We start from the raw sequence: 23,587 nt of genomic DNA on the forward strand, positions 1-23,587 counted from the left end.
AGAAAGAAAGAAAGAAAGAAAGAAAGAAAGAAAGAAAGAAAGAAAGAAGCTTGAAGAAGTTTAAAGTAAATTTTAAAAATTTTTTCGTAAGTCAATACATTTTCTGTAACACCAAACCTCTTGATGTTCTGTACGCGCAAAATTAACTCGGAATAAACTGATAATCATTATTGCACAGATAAAAGCAGATATAGTGTATATTCAATTGAAGAACAGTTTTTTTGATTGGTTACCCCTCACAAAGCAAAGCATAATGGGATATTAGGAAAAAGGAAAAAAAGTTTACTTCTGATAAATTGATTCGCTTTTTGACTATTTACCTTTACTTTCAGTGGCCTCTACAACAGACAATGTAGCACTATCAGCCCAAGTAGGGGAGGGTAAGTAACCAATACATCGTATTCTCCGACTTACTTAAGGATATTCGAAACGGTTTTGTTGGTCACGCGCGCTCGAACGGCTATTAAATCATGATACTGTTCGACTTTTGGATCAGATTTTCATGTTTTTCAAAGCATAATAATCCAAAAACTATTCAGTCAAAACTTTTTATTTTGGGATACGCTATTCCCCCCCCCCCCCCCCCCCCATCCAATCTAAAACCTAATGCGTTGACCACTCCTGGGAGGACGGCTTAATGGCTAACAGGTTTTGCAACCCAATTTATATAAGACAGCCAATAGATAATTATAATTTACGAGTTGATTTGACGCGCGTGCTCTAAGAAATATTTCGAGCCTTCTTAAATGACTTAATATTGTTTGACTTGACTAAAATGTGGTTTTCTTGCATGCAGCCAACGTGACGCTGGCAGAGCCAGGAAATAACAGTACGTATGACACATTTGCTTGGCTTTCTATAGGCATAACTTTTCACACTGACTTTGCATGATACCTTGCTTACAAAGTATACAAACACCAAAGCTTGCAAAACCATATGATACACCAATTCAGCTAACCGAATGTTTTACCCAATTCAAATCTACTGGGAATGCTATTCTTTTTTCCATTATATTTCCATGTCAATGAAGCATTGATATAGATATGATATGTAAATATAATAGACAAAGAAAAGTATTCCTAGTAGAATTGAAATGAGCAAAATATGACGTTTGCCGAATTGGTCTATTTTGGTTGTGGTTGGGCATGGCTAAAGGTTTCGTATGGTTGTGAAAAACGTACGAGTTTGTTGTCACGTCGTAGCAGTGACGGTACAAACGTTTGATTGGTTGAGCAATAGTTCGGCGAGCTGTGATTGGTTCAGCGGAGAGTGTCAGTTCATTACCATGACCACGTGGTGTGCTCATCACTTACTTTCACGAAATTCACTGGTGGAGGGGGGGGGGGGGGTACTATCAAAAAACCATATAGATGTTTAACAAAGACTAACAAACTTTCTCCTCACCTTGTACTTCCAGATGAATGTTTCTACGATGGTTTAGTGCACAAACACGGAGAACGCTGGTCACCAGGACCGTGTACTCCTGAATGCCGTTGCCATAATGGAAAAATCCACTGCACAATCATCGAGTGTCCCAAATTACACTGCAAAAATACGATAAAGAGAAGATGGAAGTGTTGCCCTGAATGTCCTCCTAATGAAGGTGAGTGATCTGTGAGATAGCCATGCCCTGACTTAGATCAGCCCAGTGGTTGTTTCAGGGTTCGACCTGTGAGTTAGTCGTACCCTGACTTTGATCAGTCCAGAGGCTGTTTCAGGGTTTGATCTGTGAGTTAGCCATGCCCTGACTTAGATCAGCCCAAAGGTTGTTTCAGGGTTCCATAAAATCGGAAGGTCGTTCTATAAATACTAAACGTAAAGGATTCTAATTACTGGTTATATTTTTATCCAGGTGTGAATTCAAAGTGCACCAAGACATACGGAGGTAATAGCGCCGGCTCGTGCTGCGTTTTCCCATTCAGTTACAAGAACAAACAGTATACAAAGTGTATCGAAGAAAATCACAGTAAACCGTGGTGTGCTGTGTCGTCTGACTTTGACATTGATGGCATGTGGGGTAACTGTCTTGGTAAGTAAGATGTCCGAGTTGGCGAAATTCTTCACGACACGGCATTTAAACCTTTAGAACTAGGGCGCTTTCACATTTCAGACCGCGTGCCATTCCCTAAAGTATAATTTCTTTGTTTAACGGCTGCGCATAAGAAGACACATGGATATGGATACAATTCAAACAAAGAATCTTATTCTCAAGAGAATGACACGTGATCTGAAATGGGGAATATGCTTACGCCCTTTCTACCCGAATGTTAAATTGTTTAACGTTTGTGTTCTCATTCACAGGCCAGGGAGAGGAAATGTCAGACGAAATGGAAGCAGAAGCAGAAGCAGAAAAGACTATCAAAGTGAGCTTTTTAAACTCTCAGCACAACGATGAAATCGTGGATACATTCCTGCCATCAACAGGTTGGTTGAGCGAGTTTAAAACACACTTAGTACAGCCAAGGGGATTGGCTAATCTTAAATTTTTTCGTTCGAAAAATCGTTAAGATTAAAAAATATATATACTTACTCTTGAGATGAGTAATGACTGGGAAATAAAGAAAGACAGACAGACAGACAGACATACAATATGTAGATAATGGCTAGTAAACACTAGCGTGGACTGCGTCGGTGTTTCTAATGAAACAGTTATCGTAGATTGATAAGTTATACACCGTAGTGAAAATAGGAACTGACGTTTCGGACGTTAGTCCTTCGTCGGATTGATTGACTCCGACGAAGGACTAACGTCAGAAACGTCAGTTCCTATTTTCACTACGGTGTATAACTTATCAATCTACGATAACTGTTAGACAGACATACAGACATACAGACAGACAGACAGACAGACAGACAGAAAGGAAGGAAGGAAGGAAGGAAGGAAGGAAGGAAGGAAGGAAGAAAGAATTGAAAGAATTGAAACCAACAAACAAACAAACCAACAAACAAACAAACCAACAAACAAAGATAGAAGCTATTTCTGTAAAAATAAAGGTACCCAAGTTTCCCAACAAAATATTTTCTAATGTCTGCTATTTTTATTTCCTAGCGCTAGTAACGGGACTGTATTCATCCTGGTCTGATTGGTCAGGGTGTTCAGCATCATGTGGAGGCGGCACTCAGGAGAGAACGAGGAAATGCCTCAACCCAACTAACGCTCCAGGAGGAGCAGTTTGTGATTCTCTTGGACCAGGACTAGAGACCAAAGAATGTAACATCAGACTATGTCCAAGTAAGTAAAATCGTCAAAGTGTAAATCACTTATATTTGAACATTGTAGTAGTATGGTTGCAATTATTTTGTATGTGGTCTTCTTGTTTCAGAGATATAAACATTAATTTGAAATATCAATATGCAAAAATACTGCAACCATACTACTACACTATTCACATATAAGTGATTTTGAAAGAAAACACTTTAAATTACGAGAAACTTTTGATTGTTTGTCATTTTACGAGGCTAGTAAAGGGATTCATTTAGCTGATTAATAAGAAGGAGTAAAAAATTCTCTGGATGATAGCACATGATGGTCGGTGTTTGCCTGTCAATGTTGGCTGGTAATGTGATTCATGAGATTCATTTAGCTGATTGATACCAAGCAATAGAATACTCTGTGGGTGATAGCACATGACGGGCAGTGTTTGTCTGTCATTTAAGGATGGTAATAAGATTCATGACATTCATTCAGCTGGTTGATACCAGGCAATGAAAACTCTGTGGGTGATAGTACATGACAGGAAGTGTTTGTCTGTCATTTAAGGATGGTAATAAGATTCATGACATTCATTCAGCTGGTTGATAACAAGGAATAGAACATTCTCTGGATGATAGCACATGACGGGCAGTGTTTGTCTGTCATTGTAGTCTGGTAATGAGACTCATATAGCTGATTGACAACAAGCAATAGAACATTCTCCGGTTGATAGCACCTGACGGGCAGTGTTTGCCTGCCATTTAAGGATGTTAATAAGATTCATGACAATCATTAAGCTGGTTGATACCAAACACTAGATGATTCTCTGGTTGACAGCAAATGACGGGCAATGCGTTTACAGTACTCAATATAACATTTTCTTTCAGTTAACGGAGGATATGGAAACTGGAGCGAATGGACCAACTGTGATGCCTCTTGTGGAGGAGGTGTACAGCAAAGATATCGTCTTTGCACCAATCCTTCACCTGCTCATGGTGGAAACGATTGCATTGCTATGAACCTTGGCCCAGCTTTAATTACACAGACGTGCAATACTAATCAGTGTCCAAGTGAGTTTATTTTATGTTTTTTCCCCCCTATTCTTGGGGTGCAATGAAATGACTCAAAATCCCTTGAGATATAAATAACATCGAAAGAGCCGCCATGATGGTCGATCTAACAAGAGAAGCTTAATGAGGAATGCTTTGTTATCGTCAACCAAAAAAGCGGCTATGATGTAACATGCACCTCAAGAATTGCACGTGTTATTTTTGAAATTGTGTTACATGCAACAAGAAGATATTGAAACTATCTCTATGATACTTCCGTATTTTCCAGAGAAATGTTGAAAACTGCCCAACTTTCAAGTCTTACCCAAAATTCTTTGTCATACTTCGTTCGAGTCAAGATTTGTTTAGCTTCGTTGTTAGCACTTCCTTAATTACCAGCCAAATCTTGAAAGTTGTCCATCATTCAAGTCTTATCTAATACCCTTTTTTAAATTCGTATCATTGGGAGACTGCATAATCGTTCCATAGACGTGGGGTAGTATTTTCAGCTTCAATTCAGGGCAGGCCTGTGTCTTATCTAAGACCCTTTTTTGAATTGGTATCATCATTGGAAGTCTGCATAATCGTTCCATAGACGTGGGGTGGTATTTTCAGCTTCAATTCAGGGCAGGCCTGTGCCAATTTTAAACACCACTAAAATTTCTTCATTTCCCCATAGCTGATGGGATGTACTCGGACTGGACGGGATGGACGAAGTGCAGCAAATCTTGTGGGTTGGGGAAAAGGTACCGATTCAGGTACTGCACCAATCCTGCCCCTGGTCCTGGAGGACACAACTGCTCGTGGTACGGTAATGATAAGGAAGAAGAGTTATGCAACAATAAGGAATGTCAAGGTATGTAGGAACAAAATCACCATCAGTCATGTTATCATCATCATTAACATGGTCATCATCATCACCTTCATAGTAATACACCAATCCTGCATTTATTGTTCTACCTCCCTAGTTAATGTTGCTAAGTCGGACAAGCTAAAATGTGTTTTTGATATACAGAATGGAACAGACATCGATTGCTTAAAAATGTAAATGTCTGTCTTAGAATCAATGCATTCTAAAGGCAAATTAAGAAAAAAATCGATAACCACTAAAAAATCTTATGAATTCAAATTTGTTGGTCGGACAATCTGTATTCCATTGGGAAGCACCCATGTCATCGTTTGCTTGAATGACAACCACATTAACGTACCTTCTCGTGCGTAACCAAAGAAATCATCCTCAAGGGAATGTCATGTCTAATGCCTATGCACAGTGAATTAATAGGTTTGAACGATGTTTTTAGTTGACGGAGGGTACTCCCCTTGGACAAGATGGACCGAGTGCAGCAGAACGTGTGGTCCAGGGATCATCTCTCGGCACCGCACATGCGACAACCCCTTTCCTTCAGCTGGAGGGAAAGACTGCTCAAACTTTGGTCCCTCATTTGATCAGAAACCATGCAATATGAAAGAGTGTCCATCGAGTGGTAACTGGACTGTCTGGTCAAAATGGTCGGAGTGTACAAGACCATGTGGTGGCGGGATACAATTTCGAAGTCGTCAGTGTAACCATCCGGGTGGACTGCAATATTGTCTTGGAGAAAGAGTTGAGTCTAGTCTTTGTAACAGCCAGCATTGTCCAGGTAAGAAAACAATTTATTTTGTTTTTCCGTGTAACCAGGTCCATTGAAAAAGTAGTTTAACATATTTTTCCTGATGATTGGCGTTTAGTCAGGATGTATGTGTTTTTAATAGGTTGCCCCTTAGGGATACTATTCTTCTCTCCCTCACTAAAGAGTAGAGCGCTGCGCTATGTCTTTGTCAAAGTTTTGAATGGTCACTCAGGAATAGAGAAAAAAAGGAGGGAGAAGAGAACGTAAAAGAAAGTAAAAACGAAAAACAAGGAAGAAAGAAAATGAAATGAAAAAAGACGGGGACGAAAAACATTTTTCATTTAGTCACCACGAGATGGTTACATAGCAATATTTTTTTTTTTCCTTTTTAGTCGATGGAAACTACACTGAATTTTCTGATTGGACGCCGTGTACGACCACTTGTGGTGTGGGTATCAAAACACGTGAACGAAGTTGTACTAACCCAACACCGCAATTCGGAGGAAAATCCTGTCAAGAACAGGGTATGGGACTGGCCGTTGAACACGAACATTGCTACAATCGTCAATGCCCAAGTAAGTAAATTCGGTTTGTCATAACGAATCGATTAGCCGAACGGTTATCGATTTATATACTCGAATGAACAACGACTGTATCTAGTGATTTTATTCGTTGGCAAATAAAAAAGGTTCCATGTGATTTCGTTGTCTGACAAAAATACGAGATAGATTTGGGGAGACGTCGAGAGCCGGTGTGTTCAAAACATAAAATTTACGTGGAACTACAGCTGTATATAACAGAGTATTAGTAAAACTGAATACATTAAAAATTTGCAATCGTCTCTTCACAGTACACGGGGACTACACAATATGGTCAGAATGGAAAGGTTGTTCTAAAAAGTGTGGTTATGGAGAAAAAACTAGGACACGTTCATGTACGAATCCTGCTCCATCAAATGGAGGACTGGACTGTTCAAGACTTGGAGAAAGCATCCAGAAGGTTCAGTGCTACAGCGCTGAATGCCCACGTAAGTGCAAAGGATCTCCTATTTTCTCGATTTTAGTACCATAACCATTCAGATAACCATTGATATTGGGAGCCATTTCAATCTTACGACATGTACGTGCAAGTACTGTAAGACAGTACCGTACGCCATGAAAGCCACAATAATAATAGATTTTAAACGATTACTTTCAACAGTTCATGGAAACTACACTGCTTGGTCAAAGTGGAGTGCATGTTCAGCGACGTGTGGCGAGGGAACAACAAGCAGAACAAGAATATGTGCTAATCCAGAACCTGCTCACGGCGGTGACGACTGCTCTGCTTTGGGCCCCAACATTGAAGCCAAAACATGCAAAATGCATGATTGTGCTGGTAAGTCAACAGAAGAGTATGAAGTCCTCAGCTCCAGCAAACCTATTCAAAATTGGCAATAAGTTACCAGATATATTAAATTTATTTATTAAAGGCTTTGACGTTGGGTGCTCGCCAAGAAAAAATATATCTACAACGAAGGAAAGCATACGAGAGCACTAATTAAGATTCACAAGCACTCAGTAATTCTCGCTGGAATGTACGAAACACTATGCATCATTGCCTTCGTATGCTGAGAGTACAGCGTTAAATTTAGTACATGCCATTTCCATTCCAGTCGAATTCGCACACACCTGACATTTGATATGCATTTTTCCCGCTCAGTTAACGGACAGTACAGTCCTTGGTCTAGTTGGACCATCTGCAGTAAATCATGTGGCAGCGGTATCACGAGAAGAACACGAACTTGTACTGATCCGGCACCACTCCACGGTGGGAAAAACTGTACCGAGCAAGACCTGGGAGCTGCAGAAGAAGTTTCTCGTTGCTTTGATCGTCCTTGTCCACGTGAGTAAATAAAGCCATGATGTGAATTAGTTTTAAGTAATGATAAATTAAGGTAAAACCGTCTCGTACGATTGGGGAATTAGAGAATTACAAAATGTCTAAGAGGCGATGAGAGGCACCAATAACCAGTGACGAAGCATAAGGAAAAGGAAAGAAAAACAGTGAGAATTTTAAGAGTGTAAACAGTCGACTGTCTTTTTAAGAATCATTGAAGAAATAGAAAACGCGCGCACTGTGTGCGACACCCATAAAGCAAGCGGGGACTGAAAGGACAAAACGATTGTTAGTAAAAGCACAAAGTGTAGCGGACAAGTTTTTCCATTTCTTTTTTAAAATACAAATTGAAACAGCCGTTTGTTAAAATAAGAATATCGAACAGAAAAGTCGACGCTGGTGGCATGTGTTCTCCTAAATTACCTACACTTAAATTACCTACACCTAAATAATCAGGAATAGACGTTCATAACAGTTATTCCATATATTCTTTATGTAGTTAATGGTGGATTCAACCATTGGTCGGCTTGGACCACATGTTCTGCGTCTTGTGGAGGTGGTGTCATGTTCAGACAAAGGAACTGTACTAGCCCACAGTCAATGCACGGAGGAAAAGACTGCTCTGATCTGGGACCTACTACTGAGAGTGCGAGCTGTCAAGATGAGCCATGTCCTGGTAACTTTTACTTTCTTGTTATATCCATTTATTTTGTAATAACGCGACCAATCTACTTGTCTTAATTCGAGAAGTCTGATTTTGGCTTCTTTTAATCATATTTTTAATATTATTGGTTGGTATTTTTTGATCGACGGAAGCCAAACCCAAGAAAAATGGGGCTGTTTGGATGGCCTTACTTTTCTAAGGTTATAGTACCCTCCTCAGTAAATGCTGCAATCTTCTTAGTGCGACAGTTGACGTACAAAAACGTCTATGGACTCGACATTTTCCAAGTAGATGACACTACAAATGTGGGAAATGTTTGTTCATCAATGATATTTAAAGAAAGTAAATGCAGTTTCAAGGTTTACTCTTATGTTGTCATGTTTGATTTTAGTAAATGGTAATTATGGATTCTGGAGTGCTTGGAGCGACTGCGACAAGACGTGTGGTGGCGGCAAACGAATTCGTTCACGATCCTGCACAAACCCTCCTCCACAGTTTGGTGGATCAGACTGCAACACGCTAGGTCCACTGCATCAAACTGAAATATGTAACTTGAATAAATGTCCAGTACATGGTAACTATAGCAACTGGTCGCTATGGTCACCCTGTTCAGTCACCTGTGGTGTGGGAACAGTTGAAAGGCAGAGATATTGTACTAATCCGACTCCATCTCCTGATGGTCGTAACTGTGACGAACAAGGTCCTTCGACTGAAAAGAAAAGCTGCGAACTTGTCGAATGCACAGGTATAGTAGCCATACTTTCAAATTGAAAATCAACCTTAATGATACAACTTGCTTAATACGGACACCGCTATAATGGATACTTTTTTGTCCCGATGATATGTATTTACTCTTACATTAAACCTGCATAATACGGACAACCTGTTAATACGAACACTTAGTACACAGTACCCGACTTCACACATTTCCTAATACTACCTATCGACAAGCTTTCCACGATCCACTGTTGCTCAATTGGCAAAGTATCGCTCTAGCATCGCGGATGGCTTTAATTTCCATCGAAATTTAATTTCTTATGCATTTCTTTTTAACTCCCAAAGTTTCTATATCTACTGGAAAAATCAATTCAATATCTTCGCTGCTCCATTTCGAAGTTAACTTCTCCATAATTAAAACGTTTCTGCGTCCCATGTATTAACTTGATCTATCATAATTCTGTTTCAGCTACTTGTCGATGTGGTCCTTGGGCTGACTGGTCCGACTGCACAACAACGTGCGGTGGAGGAATTCAGCAAAGAAGAAGAGACTGCTTGCACCCTAAGAACTCCAAGTTATCCTGCGAAGCTGACAGCAAGGAAACTAGGCTGTGCATGCCTGAGCCATGCCCAAGTAAGCACTTGCAATTCTTCTTTCAAAGCACTAGGTCTAGTATGTTAATGTTTTATTTTTTTATTCTCTAGTTAATGGTAAATTCACGCCTTGGTCACCATGGACACCATGTACCGCCACATGTGGTATTGGTATGAAGAACAGAACTAGGTTTTGTAATGCCCCAATGCCACAGTTTGGGGGTAAATCATGTGCTGAGCAAGAAATGGGTTCTGCAGTCGAGATTTCGAAATGCTACCTTATGCCTTGTCCAGGTAAGACCAATAAAATTCCAGGAAAAATCGTTGACCTCAATGACTTTAATCATTGTAACCAAATAAGTTTTAGGAGAATTTTTCAATTATAACTGCTCTGAAAAAACTTGCTTGGTATTTTGCTATTGACAGCCAAGTTATTTTTACAAGAGTAAGCTTACACCACATGTGTTTCTACTTATTCCACTATTATTTTTGCCTAATTTTTAGTTAATGGCGACTACACGGAGTGGTCAGATTGGACCACGTGTTCCAAGTCTTGTGGTAAAGGTTACAAAGAGAGAAACAGATACTGTACTAACCCCGAACCTGCTTATGGTGGAGTAGACTGCGCCCGTCTAGGAGCAGCGAAAGAGTCCGTGGAATGCTTTAGGGCTGATTGTCCAGGTATGATCAATCAATCTATAACAGCAATACCCTTTAAGTAGTACTTAGTATCAAAGCATTTTTCTTTATGAATTGCAAAACAAGACGGCTCTGAAGATCGATGCAGAGCTGTTACAGAGTTTCTTAAGAGAGTTATTAAGACTCACTTCAGTATCAAAATATTCTCAAAAGTAAACATAAAGGCCTTATTTAAAGTCAGTGTTTCTTCAGTGTGTACCTGGTCTTCCAGGGAGCTGACGGTGCGCGCTTTACTCCCTTTTCTCTATAAGTGCTCTGTTTTAAGAGTATTCAAAGATGAAGCTATACGGATTGGAGAGAAGTCAAAACAGAGTTCCTGAGGATCGAACCAGGTACCACTAGCTCCGAAGGCCGCGCACTAACCGAGCTACACCTGCTGTGCAAACAACACCTTTAATCTTCTAATAACTAGAATATATGAGTATACCTTGTAAAATACTGTCATTGATCTTCAGTTGATGGAAAGTACACTGGTTGGACACCATGGTCATCTTGTTCACAAACATGCGGTTATGGCATTCAAACAAGATGGCGCTCTTGTACCGATCCAGAACCAATGCATGGCGGACGAGACTGTACGGACCAAGGAGACCCTGAACACATCAGACCCTGCCAAAACATACCATGTGCAAGTAAGTAATATTCAGGCTTTAAAGGAAATTATTTAATAACCCAGTTTCGCATTCCACGCATACCGCTGTTTTTGAAGACCACAGACTTAATAGACCTCTTCGGCTTGGGGTAATGTTTTCCCATTTCAGACCACGTGTCATTCCCTTGAGAATAAGATTCTTCGTTTGAGCTGTATCCATATTCATGTGTATTCTCATGTGCAACCAAGCGCAAACCTTAAGCAAAGAAATGATACTCTAGGGAATGACATGTGGTCTGAAATGGGACGACATTACGTCAGAGCCGAAGAGGTCTATTGTATAGGTTAAGTCTCGTTGATAAGTCAATTGTTTGCAGATTCCATTAAAATATTGGTATTGTTCAATTAGCATATTCTTTATATTACAGTTGACTTTTGCAAATGATTTGCTCCTAAACAAGGCTAAAACATGTAACAATGAATCTTAAGTCATAAAACACGGCGGTAATTACCGAATGAGAAAAGGGATTATTAACTCAATTCTGTGAGAAACATAAGAAGAGATGCAAATTTTTTTAACATGTCATAAAATAAAGCGGTATTTACCGAATGAGAAAAGGGACAGTTCAATCAGTTCTATGGTGAGAAACGTGAGGGATGCAAATAATCTTAACATGTGTATATTATTTCTTAGTCCACGGTAATTATTCATCATGGTCGGCTTGGGGCACATGCTCAAAGCCTTGTGGATTAGGAGTTAAGAAGAGGACAAGACTCTGTAACCGCCCTGAACCTGAATTTGGAGGTCTGACTTGTCTGGATCAAAACCTTGGGCCTAACACTGAGGAACAGAAGTGTTTCATCGAAGACTGCTCGGGTACGTTTTATCCTCATTTAAAACATTTTTTTACCGTTTGTAATCACTGATGCTTGTAATCATTCGGAATGCTGTTTCTATTTAGAGCGTTCCACATTGGACAGCCATTAAATAAATACTTTGACACGCAATAAAATAGCCGTCTGAGGCGGACGATAAATTCTAATTGGAACCTTGAGTTAGCCGTGCCCTGACTTAGATCATCCAAGAGGTTGTTTCAGGGTTTGATGAAATTGAGTTTTTAACACTCTTTATAATTCTAGTTGATGGAGCCTGGAGCGCATGGTCAGACTGGAGTACATGTTCTACTGCTTGCGGGCCTGGAACCAGGGCAAGAAAGAGAACCTGTAGCAATCCTGAGCCAAAGAGTGGTGGCAAGAAATGTGAAGGTGCCAGCAAACAAGTTGGTGACTGTACAGCTCAGCCTTGTCCAGGTATGTCATCCCCTGCTACTCTCGCTCAAATAAAAATCCTCTCCCAAGGGTGACTTTTCCACTCAAAATAGTGTCAATGCCTCCTTCAAAGCAATAGTCAAGGTGACGGAACTATAGAGGCTTTGTACCATCAAGTGATGGCAGCCATGACCGGAGGCAGGAACAATTGAATCTGGTCTAATCTGATTTACACAAGAAAGAATTTAGTTTCTCAGGGTTGAAAGACTCTATTGTTGTGCCTCCTGTCATGGCTGCAATCACGTGATAGTGCAAAGCCTCTATAGGGAATACAGTACAAAATACATTTACGTGTTATCGTGGTTGCAATGAATTAGAATACAGCCGAATTAGCGTCGGCACTTTTTGGCAGTTTGTCTCATTAATTATCACTGTATCAATATACAAATGAAAAGATGAAGCATGAGGCAAGTAATGGACGCCATCACAAGTTTTCAGCTTTCGGTTAACGACTCGACTGTAATTTAACGCGGTCTTGTCTTAAGAGTTCATCCTCTGCTACATTTGATGGAGACTATTGTCCATCCAAGAAAATCGTCTGTGTCGACCGTTCTTCCAAAGGCTTTTGGTAAAATTTCTCTCGACGATGAATGAAAATAGAAGAGATCTTGACATAAGATTCTTTCCTCGTTCTCTTGTTTCAGTGAACGGTAATTATACAGAATGGTCCAAGTGGTCAGTATGTGACAAGAGGTGTGGCACTGGACTCCAAACAAGATGGCGCGCATGCGCAAATCCCGTACCACAACACGGTGGATTGACTTGTACTTACATGGGTCCTGATACAGAAACGAAGTTGTGTCTCAATAAGCCTTGTCGAAGTAAGTATTATTTATTGAATCATTTGCCAAAATCAAGTCATTTACAACAAAAAAAACACCAGGTCGTTTACAATTATCCAACACAAAATCAAAATAATCTTTGAACTAGGAAAATACAGACACGAAAATACAGTTTTCTCAATTTAACTGAACTTTGTTTATCCCAGCTGATGGTCGTTGGAGCGAATGGTCAGTTTGGAGTACATGCTCCCAGTCATGCGGCGACGGAATACGAACAAGAGAACGAAGATGTGACAATCCTAAACCCATGGAAGGGGGAAGGCAATGCGATGGAGATGACAAACAGTATACATACTGTAAAGCAAGAGACTGCTGTAAGTATTTATATAAAAAAATGCACGTGTTCCTTACACGGTAATTGTATTTAGTGTAACAAATTGTTATAATCAGTGAGTAATAGTCAAAGTAAAAAAAAAAAAGGAATGGAATTAGCATCTATTTAAGGAATATAAAACGCGCGCGCACGTCTCTGTACTGTGATATAAACACGTTGGGAGCTGTAGAGCACGAGAGAAGCAAGCTTAGGAACACGAGGCGTAGTCGAGTGTTTTTCTTGCTTTTCGAGTGCTCTATAGCTCCCAGAGTGTTTATAGCACAGTGTAAGACCTAAACGTCCGTTTTATATTTCTTTCATAAAATATTTTTGCTATAAATATTGTCCTAAGATATAAACACGGAAGCCGACCAATCAGTGCGCGCAAATATATCTTTAATATTTTATAATAATATAAATGAGAAATTTAATATAGGTTAATGTATCTTATTTTCATTGTTTTCCTCTGTCTTTTTGACTATTAAATATACTGACTACTAGAAACTGTATCTGGGGGAAATCACTCTTTGCTTACTATTTTCAGTTTCACTGGTTAAGTAAAACCATTCTAATATTAATATTTAACTTGATTCACAGGCGACGTCAGATTCAAGCCAATTGGTTGCTATAGAGACAACCTTGCAAATGACCGTCCAATGCCCGAGCTTCTAATGAGTGACGTCGACTCAACCTCTTTAAAATACAATGATAATCCTATGGACTACAAACGATGGAATGACTACTTGCCAAACCTTGTCTGCAGGTTAGCTCAACAAAACCACCACAACTTTTACCTATATTCCTAGTATTCATAGTTTAAGAACAAAAATGGAGAATGCTGAGGCGCGTCATTAGCATATGACATGGAAAACCTTTATAACTTCAAGAAGCCGCACTCAAACTATGAAATGTTTTGGGGTCATTCAAAACCTGACCCCATCTAAAATCGATACTGAGAATATTGTCAGAAGAGTTATAGGCATTTTAGAAAACTGTCAACATGGCCGCGATGACGCAAGATGTAAACGAAAAATTGATCTCGAGGATAACACTCGTGCTTTTCCCCTAAATTCTTTGAAAGGAAGCTACAATGCAGGCAAGCGCAAACGTTTGAATTTTCAAGTTTATTCATTAAATTATCGATTTCAGATGTGCTCGCGCTGCCAACAGGAAAGGGTACTCTCACTTCGGTCTACAAGATCTTGGCTCCTGTTACTCTGGATCTCGTTCGGGAATGACATTCGGTAAGGATGGCATTCAAGGTGCATTTATTCAGAGTCCAGCGCCAAAGCCATGGTTAGGCTGTGTTACGACCAACTACGAGCAGTGTGGAGATACATCAAAGTACTGTTCAGGACAACAAAACTCAAACTTTGTCTACACCTTCTACAATAGTAAGTAATACTACACGTATATAAAGAGGGGAAGGCCAGCTCAGTTTTAGTATAGCTTTTTAGTATTATCTTAGGCTTAAATATAGAGTTTCGCGCGCTGTGATTGGTCGAGCGACCAGTGATTATGAGACGATATTCACTGCTCGAGCGGTGATTATAAGGTTTTTCCAAAGTTTGTCAAATCAGAATTAATACTAAAACGTTTTGTTTATCCTGAATTACTTTTTTTCTCTGGCATTCAAGTCTATAATTATACTAAAACAATTATTCACCTCAGACTCAGTGATTATGGTGAATATTTACCGAGCGGCGAGTCTTCTACACTCCTATGCGGACGTTCTTAATGTCTTTAAGAACGTCTGCCGGCGTAGGAGTCTACGAGTCTTCAAGTATCATTTTTAATAATCTTCCACTTCAAGTATTTACCAGAAATAAGACTCCATTTCGCCTCGTGTTCAACGTCATTTGAGTTCAAAAAGATAACTTTGGTTATTATTATTATTATTTTTTAGTTACTCCAGTTGACGGAGGATACAGTGACTGGTCACCTTGGTCAAGTTGTTCTACAAGATGTGGAACAGGTTTTAAGTCACGTGTGAGGAACTGCACCAATCCTAAACCTCAATATGGAGGCAGGGATTGCAACGTGCTTGGTGACGAAGTTGATACGGCTTTGTGTGATACCAGCGTTAATTGCCCAGGTAAATTATCGTAAAGAAAGTGCATGCTATGGCACTGTGACGTAAGCTATTGTCATTACTATGACAACCAGAAATCGATTCGCTGATAAAACAAAGCAGCTTGGCAAAAACTGTTGTGATGATGGTTGGCAAATTAACATCAAATTGCTGATACTTGTAAACACCATCTAACGCTATATAGACCCCTTCTATTGATTTCCTAAAGCAATTGTTCTGGGGGACAAAACATCAGGCCGTCTTTTTATATGCAAGAAAAAACCATTGTTTGCTGCCCAGAATAATTCCTCTCGAGACTCAGTGCAAGGGGTCTATTCTTTAGTTTGGAGATAAAATTCCAAGGATACCGAGTTTTTTTGAATTTGGACAAAATCCAAAGATGGTGGGAACGCAATTCTAATGGAGAAGCTAAGTTTTCAATAGCCAATCACTTAGCAGCAATATTGGAGGTACTAAAAAATTACCTGATGCAAAAGTACTGCCAACAGATATATACGATGACGTAACATGCAAGCAAATGAGTGGTTACCATTAAACTTGATAACACGATTAGAAATCTAAAACTGTTCTGAGTCTAATCGGATTTACTAATCCATGGAGGACAGAAAGTTAACAGGTTTTGCAACCCACTTGATAATGCTAACGATAGATCGAATTAGAATTTAGGAGTTAAAGAAACTCTCGAAGCACAGGAGAGAACCCACGACGCTAACTTTAAGCACGATATTTATGACGTTTTTCCCCAGTTGATGGAGGTTTCAGTGATTGGGGAGCCTGGTCAAACTGTTCCTCGTCGTGCGGCAAGGGTACCAGGGTTCGAGAGAGATCCTGCTCTGCACCTTCACCGAGTAGAGACGGTCAACCGTGCATTGGTCCTACTAGACAAAAACTATCATGTAACCTTGGAGACTGTCCAGGTAGGAATGTAAAAAAAAACACTTACTACTGCAGTGATATATAAACCATCCCGAAATAAACGGTCAAACAATCATTACATCAAAACACGCTGCAATCAAAACAGAGCATGGTTTCAATCTAGATGAAGACCGAAGGTCAAATTTTATTCTTTAACCAGAGAAAAACTCTCATAGAAAAGGAAATGACAAACAAACAATCCACATATATTGGCAAGAATACATTCAAAAACCGTACCACCGTAAGCCAAACAATATATTTTCTTTCTGAATGCGTTAAATAATTTCTGAATCTTGTTTTTACGCTTTGCGCCTGCAGTCAATGGTTCGTGGTCAGCTTGGGGTGCGTGGCAAGCATGCTCAGCAACCTGTGGCGATGGAATACAGATCAGATCTCGTATTTGTAATCATCCCAAACCAAGCAATGGGGGATTCTCCTGTGAAGGCGACAGCGTAGAACAGAAATCATGCAAAGTCAGACGATGTCGTGAGTAAAACAGTTATATTCTGATTGTTTTTTTGTAATTCTATAGACCCGTTCCGCATTACTTATCCTTAAGGGTCAGTCTTAGTTAACAGCTTTCGTCCTTTCTAATAGCTGTGAATGGAAACTACACTGATTGGTCAGAATGGAGTGACTGCAGTCGCACATGCGGTGGAGGAATCCACATCAGAACAAGACAGTGCATTAATCCATCCCCCAAATACGGAGGCAGCGACTGCGTCTACTATGGTGATGCCCGCGAAGTCGTTCACTGCAATCCTCAACCTTGTCCAAGTAAGTTTCTTTGATATTCATACAGCATAGAATAGTTTATGCTGGACAAAATGTAAATTTGTAAAAAGAACGTAAGTGCCTCGAAAGTTCCAAGACAAAAAACTGCTTAAGCAACAGCTAAAAAGGTTAATTGCCAAGCCAGGAATATGTGATTCTCAGAGGTCTCAGACACTTGTTTCAAACTATCGCGGTTCAATGGTGAAACTCTTAATACCACCAAGAAGAAACAGAGAAAAACAAGAGAAAGAATATGAGATTAAAGGGCGAATACCAGGATTAGTACCTGGAGAATTAGAAATAGCTGGTGTTCCTTCTTCTCAGTTGTATGGAATATCGACGTTAAAATAGTTTCTCTATCTTCATCCTAGTGCAATACTACGTTCCCTGTATAAGATTTCAGAGCATTTCCTATCCATCAATAAGGAAATCTATATTTGCCTTTTTAAATGTTTTGTGTTTTATCTTCAGTTCATGGTAACTGGGGAGCATGGCAGATGTGGAGCTTCTGCTCAGCCACATGTGGAGCTGGAAAACGAGAGCGCATGCGCTTATGCAACAACCCGGCACCCAAATATGGAGGTAAAGGGTGTCCAGGTACTGCCAGGGAGCTCATGCCTTGTAGTCTCTCCGACTGTCCAGGTGCGTCTGCCTATTTGACTTTCACCATAGTATTTCAATGCCTTTCTGTCCTTCTATAAAAATACCTTGAGCGTAATGTTTGCCCGTTTCAGAAAACGTGTCGTTCCCTAGAGTTGTATTTCTTTAACGGTTGCAATAAGAAATCACATGAATACGGAATCAACTAAAACAGAGAAACTCATCCTCAAGAGAATGAGACATGGTCTGAAATGGGAAAACATTACGCAGACATGCAATTACGCAGACAATTACGCAAAACGTTGAGGTCTATTGGTTTAACTGGAGTATTTTACTTTTCTTACGCAGTTGATGGTAACTGGGGTGCCTGGAAAAACTGGACTCAATGCTCAACCACTTGTGGAGCGTCCAAGAAGTCGAGAACACGAGAATGTGACAATCCTCCTGCAGCACATGGCGGACGATCGTGCGAAGGACCCGAGAAAGAAGAAGCATACTGCGATAATGTCCCATGCATGGGTGAGTATAGAGTGCATTTTTCATGCAAGATTTCGGCTTCTGCCTGACAGATGGGTTATAATACCTTGTAAGAACCTAGTATCCTTTTACATTTCCACCTGCCTTTAGGCTAATCATGAGATTGACCCCTTGCGTGTGAATTCAAATCAGCTCAAATTGGAGGACAAAACAAAAGAAATTCAATCTTCTGAAAATTGGAAACCTATTGTTGTCCTCCAAGATAAGCTGCATTTCGACGTACTGAAAGGGGTCTACAAAATAATAAAAACACAGGAGCAAAAAGAGGTGGACAAGGGCAATAATAAAGCCACTTCTCGTTATGTATGGTTTTCTTCAACCATGAGTTTCTAACCAGAGTATATAATTTCGCTCACAGTCAATGGAGGATACACAGAGTGGGGTGAATGGACTCAATGTGACGTCACCTGCGGTGGCGGTCGTCGTTTGAGATCACGTGCCTGTACGAATCCTTTGCCTCAGTTTGGTGGAAGAAACTGCGACAGTGAAGGGCCTGATGTTCAAGAGGACTCGTGTAATACAAGGCCTTGTGCTCGTAAGTTTAATGGGTTATTCCTGTTTTATCTTTTCCAAGTGTAATGATCACTATGTCACATTCAAATATCAGTATCGGATGTGATGTTTAGTGCTAACGGAGGAACAAATCGCAATTTGGAATTAATTGCTAATAATTGCTTTTCGTGGAAGTGGGAAAATAAACGATATATCTTATATCTTCTAAAAGTGTGACGGCAATGAGCGCGTCAAGTTGACATCCCAACCTCCACTTTAAAATCACTTCCCCCAATTGATGGTTTTTCCTTTCCCAAGAGGATCAAAAGACAAAGACATAGCAGCCATTCTGGTGGACAATTACAAAAGGACTTTATGAGAAATCGTTTTGTTAAAGTCCACCAGATGATATAGCGTAAAAACGTAGAATATACAACAAAAAAAAGTAAATCCAGCGACATTGACCTTCAGCTACCTTTCGTTTTCTAGTTAACCAAAATGATGGTAGTTTAAGGCTTATTCTACTTTTTAAATACCTGTGTTCTTTTCCTCCCAGAAAATGGCGAATGGTCAGGCTGGTCTGTCTGGTCACCGTGCTCTCGTTCATGCGGTAGCGGAGTCGTTAAGAGAATCAGGACTTGTACAGCACCTCGGCCTTCATATGGAGGAGAACCGTGTGTAGGAGAGGGAGAAGAGATCAAAGCTTGCAAGATTAGGGACTGCTGTAAGTATGGCAACTGTCAAGTGATCCCTTTCATGCAACTTTTCTATGAAAGAGAAAATCAGAGATATATATTTGTCCGGTCAAGAAGGGTGAAGAGAGAGAGAGAGATGGAAGAGAGATGGTGAATCCAAATGTAGTTGATTTGACAATCGTAAAAGAAACTTTTTTTAAATGTTGTGTCGAATAACCAAGGCACCCGGAGGCACTCTTATACGAAAATAAATGTTACAGTCGTTGTCAATATCACGAGCAAAATTGCACAATCTCATTAAAAACGCTTTGATTGACGTCTCCAAAATCTACTTCGTCGAGAATCACTATAAGTTTTCTACAAGCCACAGTACTACTCTAAAAGATGATCAATCACACTGCAAATCTAGAGCCACTAGATTCATTATCTAACATGCAATCTAATCAAGTAACTTTTTCTTATAGGCGAGGTTTCGTATCGGGATCTTGGATGTTTCCGAGATGATCACAACATCTACCGCCCATTACCAAACCTGCTGTTCAGTGATGTTAAAGACAATAGAGTGGACCTTGAAAACTGGGACACATATCTTTCTGATGTCATTTGCAGGTAATTTAGCCATGGCAACTGTTTCTATAGTAACTGTAAAACGTTTCGAGACCTGACATATTTGGGGGGAGGGGGTGGGGGAGTCAAAACAATACAATTTGTTTACAAGTTCATAGTCAATAGACCTCTTCGGCTATAGGTAATGTTTACCCATTTCAGACCACGTGTCATTCTTTTGAGAATAAGATTCTTTGTTTGAGCTGTATCCACATTCATGTGTCTTCTCATGTGCAACCGAGCGCAAGCTTTAAACAAAGAAATGATACTCTAGGGAATGACATGTGGTATGAAATGGGAAAACATTACGTCAGAGCCGAAGAGGTCTATTTAAGAAGCAGAAATATCAAATGCTCGTTACTGTTTCTAGGTGCGCCCGCATGACACGTAACAGCGGAATGACAACCTTTGGTATCCAAAACTACGGAGATTGTTATTCCGGAGAAAGAGCGGCGGAGACTTACTATCAGGAAGGGGAACAGCTGGTTTTTAGCGATCAAAACCAACCCAAGCCATGGCTGGGATGCATAGACAGTGAGAAGAAACCATGCCATATCAATAACTTGGAATGCAGTGGACAGGAAAGAACAAATTATGTCTTCACTATTGATAGAGGTAGGAATTTCACTCTTAGAGCTAATTTTACCTTAAGAAACTACTATGAAAACAATTTCCAAGAACTTAATCTCTTCAAACATGACTATTACCTTAACTCATTGGCCTTTTGTTGCGCTTAGAGCATTTTTTTAAAATAAGCGCATTATAAATGTATATTATTATTATTATTATTATTATTATTATTACTGTTGTTGTTGTTGTTGTTGTTGTTATTATTATTATTATTAAAGCCAATCATATTCTTCATATCATAGTTCAACCTATGCAAGGCAACTACACTGAATGGAGTGCATGGAGTAAATGCTCAAAGCCGTGTGGAGAAGGAGAACGCTTCCGCACAAGAAACTGCACCAACCCTCCTCCCGCTTGGGGAGGACTTGACTGTCGTTTTGAGGGTAATGACCGCGAGCAAGAGAACTGCAAGATTAGAGACTGCCCTGGTAAGCTCTAAATTTACTTGTTATGTTTTTTTTAAACTTAGTACTCCCATACACCGAATTGAAATATGGCGACTAATTTGCATTTGCATTTGCATTTGCATTTGCATTTGCATTTGCATTTGCATTTGCATTTGAAAACGTTCTGGACTGACAAACCTCTCATACATGTGAACGGATTTTCCACGTGAACACGACGCTGGTCAAGCAAGTGGTATATAGACACCTTGCAGCACTTTGAAATGCAGCTCAATCTGAGGCACAAAACAATAGGTTCCAATTCTCAGGAAATTGGAATTCTTTTGTTTTGTCCCCCAGATCATGCTGCTTAGAAGTCACATGCAAGGGGTCTATAGCAAGTGGTATCGCTAGTTTGTATGTGTTGGCCCTTTCCAAGGATGTAGCAGAGTGCGCATTAGCTTTCTAGGCACTAAACTATGTCTTGGCAAAGTTTTATTGAAAAGTGCTCAAGAATTATTTCCTTTTTGGATAAAATAGTTTGCAATTCAAAATTGCGCTGTGTTTTCTTTATCTTGGTTAAAAACAATCACTAATGCTTGAATGTGTGATAAAAATTTTAGTGGATGCTAGTTGGAGCAACTGGGGCAAATGGAGTACATGTACAGTATCGTGCGGGCGTGGCGTCGTAAGAAGACACCGCACGTGTAACAACCCATCACCTCAAAACGGCGGCAAACCTTGCCCTGGCTATGCACATGAGACAGCTGAATGCAGGATGTCACCGTGCCCAGGTAAATTTGTTATGCTTTGTTATCGTCAAACAACACGGCAGATATGATGTAGCATGCACCCCAAGAATGGAATGGCCGTTGTTTTGGATACGAATGACATGATAAAAAGAGTGGTCGAGTGCTGTGTTCTCTCATACAGCCAATCAGAAAGCGAGGTTTCTGACATTTATTTTACAACAACTAATATAAGATCTTACCCTTTTCGTAGTGGACGGCAAGTTTTCTGACTGGAGCGCATGGAGTGCGTGTTCTGTCACCTGCGGTAATGGAAGACAGATTCGATCAAGAAGATGCGATTCACCAAAGCCTGCCTATGGAGGTAATTTCTGCCAAGGAGCCGACAAGGAATTCCAGAACTGTGAAGAAGACAATTGCCCAGGTCAGTTCTAAATACGTTCTTGATATAAACTAAACAATTGTTGGATGTGGATGAACTAGAGATCTTAAATAGACTTCAAGCATGACGACGTTTTAGCATTTGAATAGATTCCTTGCAGCACGTTGGAATGCAGATCAATTTGGAGGAAATGTCAATAGGTTTCCAATTCTCATGAGATTGAAATTGTTTTGTTTTGTCCTCCAAATTGAGCTCCTTTGACGTCACATGCAAGGGGTCTATATGAAAAAAAAAAAAAAAACAATAGGTGTTTTATTATACATTTTGAAAACTGAAAATTTAACATAAGTGTAAGGTCGATTGGCTATCATTGCACGCAAAAAACGAATATTTAAGAAGTGCTTAAGTTAACTTGACAGTTGTATAATTACTGATGTGACTTCTCTACCTTTATGCCTCTGTACTCACTCAAATATTTGGGCTTGTAAAACTTTCTTGACAACTGTAGCGAATGGATCCCATCTCATCCATCCCATATTCTACTGTTGTCTATATCCTCATTCAGAGATATGATTTGGGAATCTCTCTAAGTTACTTTAGATAGTGGACAATCTTCTATTCATCCCATATTGCATTGATGTCTATATCCTCATTCAGATATATTGTTTTGGAAATCTTTCTAAGATACTTTGAAGAGTAGAGCCTCTTTCAATCATCCCATATTCTACTGTTACGTCTATGTCTCACTCAAAGATCCGGTTTTGCGCGCTTTTTTAGGTTACTTTAGCGACTGGTCCCCCTGGACCACCTGTAGTGCAACTTGTGGCGCAGGAGGAACACGTGAACGTTCACGAACATGTCAGGGTGGGTCAAGCTGTGCTGGATCTGCAAGACAAGTGGAGAGGTGTGATGTACAACACTGTCCTCGTAAGTAAAACTTTTATATAACCCAATGTACCTTACCTTTGAAAACTGATTCCTTGAGTTTGCTCCATATTTATGCTTCTCATAAAGAGTTTCTGGAAAAGAAATAGTAATTAAGGAAATGCCATAAATGATATTCGTGACACAAAGAAATTTTACAAAGGTCTTTATATTTAGTTTCATAACGATATTTAAGGTATATTCGAGATGGAATATAAATATATATAATTTTAAGAAGAGATAACTAGCTAAAAACTAGTGTGAGCTGCGTCGGTGTTTCTATTGAAATAGTAATGATAAAAGGGTAAATTTAACACCGTGAAAAGAT

The 23,587-nt window shown here is 39.8% G+C and overlaps 1 protein-coding gene and 1 long non-coding RNA gene across 3 annotated transcripts in view; one reads left to right on the plus strand and one right to left on the minus strand.

The window, feature by feature from the left end:
- The window catches only part of LOC116293544 (uncharacterized), a 42,511-nt gene extending 19,393 nt beyond the window's left edge, over nucleotides 1-23,118 (minus strand). The window contains exons 1-5 of the long non-coding RNA XR_004196824.2: nucleotides 22,804-23,118; nucleotides 22,196-22,354; nucleotides 19,427-19,657; nucleotides 10,832-11,013; nucleotides 1,405-1,544 (exon numbers count right to left, since the gene is read on the minus strand). This is a non-coding gene — a long non-coding RNA (uncharacterized LOC116293544). The remainder of the gene's footprint in view (nucleotides 1-1,404; nucleotides 1,545-10,831; nucleotides 11,014-19,426; nucleotides 19,658-22,195; nucleotides 22,355-22,803) is intronic.
- The window catches only part of LOC116293538 (uncharacterized), a 47,176-nt gene that overhangs the window by 10,654 nt on the left and 12,935 nt on the right, over nucleotides 1-23,587 (plus strand). For both annotated transcript variants that reach the window (XM_031700979.2, XM_031700980.2), the window contains 39 exons: nucleotides 333-380; nucleotides 797-829; nucleotides 1,418-1,603; nucleotides 1,853-2,029; nucleotides 2,302-2,424; nucleotides 3,050-3,232; nucleotides 4,081-4,263; nucleotides 4,922-5,098; nucleotides 5,544-5,882; nucleotides 6,245-6,427; nucleotides 6,703-6,879; nucleotides 7,053-7,229; nucleotides 7,554-7,736; nucleotides 8,230-8,406; nucleotides 8,786-9,139; nucleotides 9,581-9,745; nucleotides 9,817-9,999; nucleotides 10,210-10,386; nucleotides 10,860-11,036; nucleotides 11,691-11,873; nucleotides 12,137-12,307; nucleotides 12,970-13,146; nucleotides 13,314-13,481; nucleotides 14,078-14,243; nucleotides 14,630-14,874; nucleotides 15,387-15,575; nucleotides 16,319-16,489; nucleotides 16,806-16,973; nucleotides 17,085-17,264; nucleotides 17,733-17,903; nucleotides 18,210-18,380; nucleotides 18,757-18,933; nucleotides 19,447-19,614; nucleotides 20,050-20,194; nucleotides 20,562-20,806; nucleotides 21,064-21,249; nucleotides 21,828-21,998; nucleotides 22,207-22,377; nucleotides 23,113-23,262. In XM_031700979.2, the coding sequence (XP_031556839.1) occupies nucleotides 333-380; nucleotides 797-829; nucleotides 1,418-1,603; nucleotides 1,853-2,029; nucleotides 2,302-2,424; nucleotides 3,050-3,232; nucleotides 4,081-4,263; nucleotides 4,922-5,098; nucleotides 5,544-5,882; nucleotides 6,245-6,427; nucleotides 6,703-6,879; nucleotides 7,053-7,229; nucleotides 7,554-7,736; nucleotides 8,230-8,406; nucleotides 8,786-9,139; nucleotides 9,581-9,745; nucleotides 9,817-9,999; nucleotides 10,210-10,386; nucleotides 10,860-11,036; nucleotides 11,691-11,873; nucleotides 12,137-12,307; nucleotides 12,970-13,146; nucleotides 13,314-13,481; nucleotides 14,078-14,243; nucleotides 14,630-14,874; nucleotides 15,387-15,575; nucleotides 16,319-16,489; nucleotides 16,806-16,973; nucleotides 17,085-17,264; nucleotides 17,733-17,903; nucleotides 18,210-18,380; nucleotides 18,757-18,933; nucleotides 19,447-19,614; nucleotides 20,050-20,194; nucleotides 20,562-20,806; nucleotides 21,064-21,249; nucleotides 21,828-21,998; nucleotides 22,207-22,377; nucleotides 23,113-23,262 (6,975 nt within the window). The remainder of the gene's footprint in view (nucleotides 1-332; nucleotides 381-796; nucleotides 830-1,417; nucleotides 1,604-1,852; nucleotides 2,030-2,301; nucleotides 2,425-3,049; nucleotides 3,233-4,080; nucleotides 4,264-4,921; nucleotides 5,099-5,543; nucleotides 5,883-6,244; nucleotides 6,428-6,702; nucleotides 6,880-7,052; nucleotides 7,230-7,553; nucleotides 7,737-8,229; nucleotides 8,407-8,785; nucleotides 9,140-9,580; nucleotides 9,746-9,816; nucleotides 10,000-10,209; nucleotides 10,387-10,859; nucleotides 11,037-11,690; nucleotides 11,874-12,136; nucleotides 12,308-12,969; nucleotides 13,147-13,313; nucleotides 13,482-14,077; nucleotides 14,244-14,629; nucleotides 14,875-15,386; nucleotides 15,576-16,318; nucleotides 16,490-16,805; nucleotides 16,974-17,084; nucleotides 17,265-17,732; nucleotides 17,904-18,209; nucleotides 18,381-18,756; nucleotides 18,934-19,446; nucleotides 19,615-20,049; nucleotides 20,195-20,561; nucleotides 20,807-21,063; nucleotides 21,250-21,827; nucleotides 21,999-22,206; nucleotides 22,378-23,112; nucleotides 23,263-23,587) is intronic.

This window comes from Actinia tenebrosa, unplaced genomic scaffold, assembly GCF_029948245.1.
Source record: "Actinia tenebrosa isolate PJP-AT-01 unplaced genomic scaffold, QUT_ActTen_1.0 PGA_scaffold14__42_contigs__length_11649687, whole genome shotgun sequence".
NCBI classification, from domain to species: Eukaryota; Metazoa; Cnidaria; class Anthozoa; order Actiniaria; family Actiniidae; genus Actinia; species Actinia tenebrosa.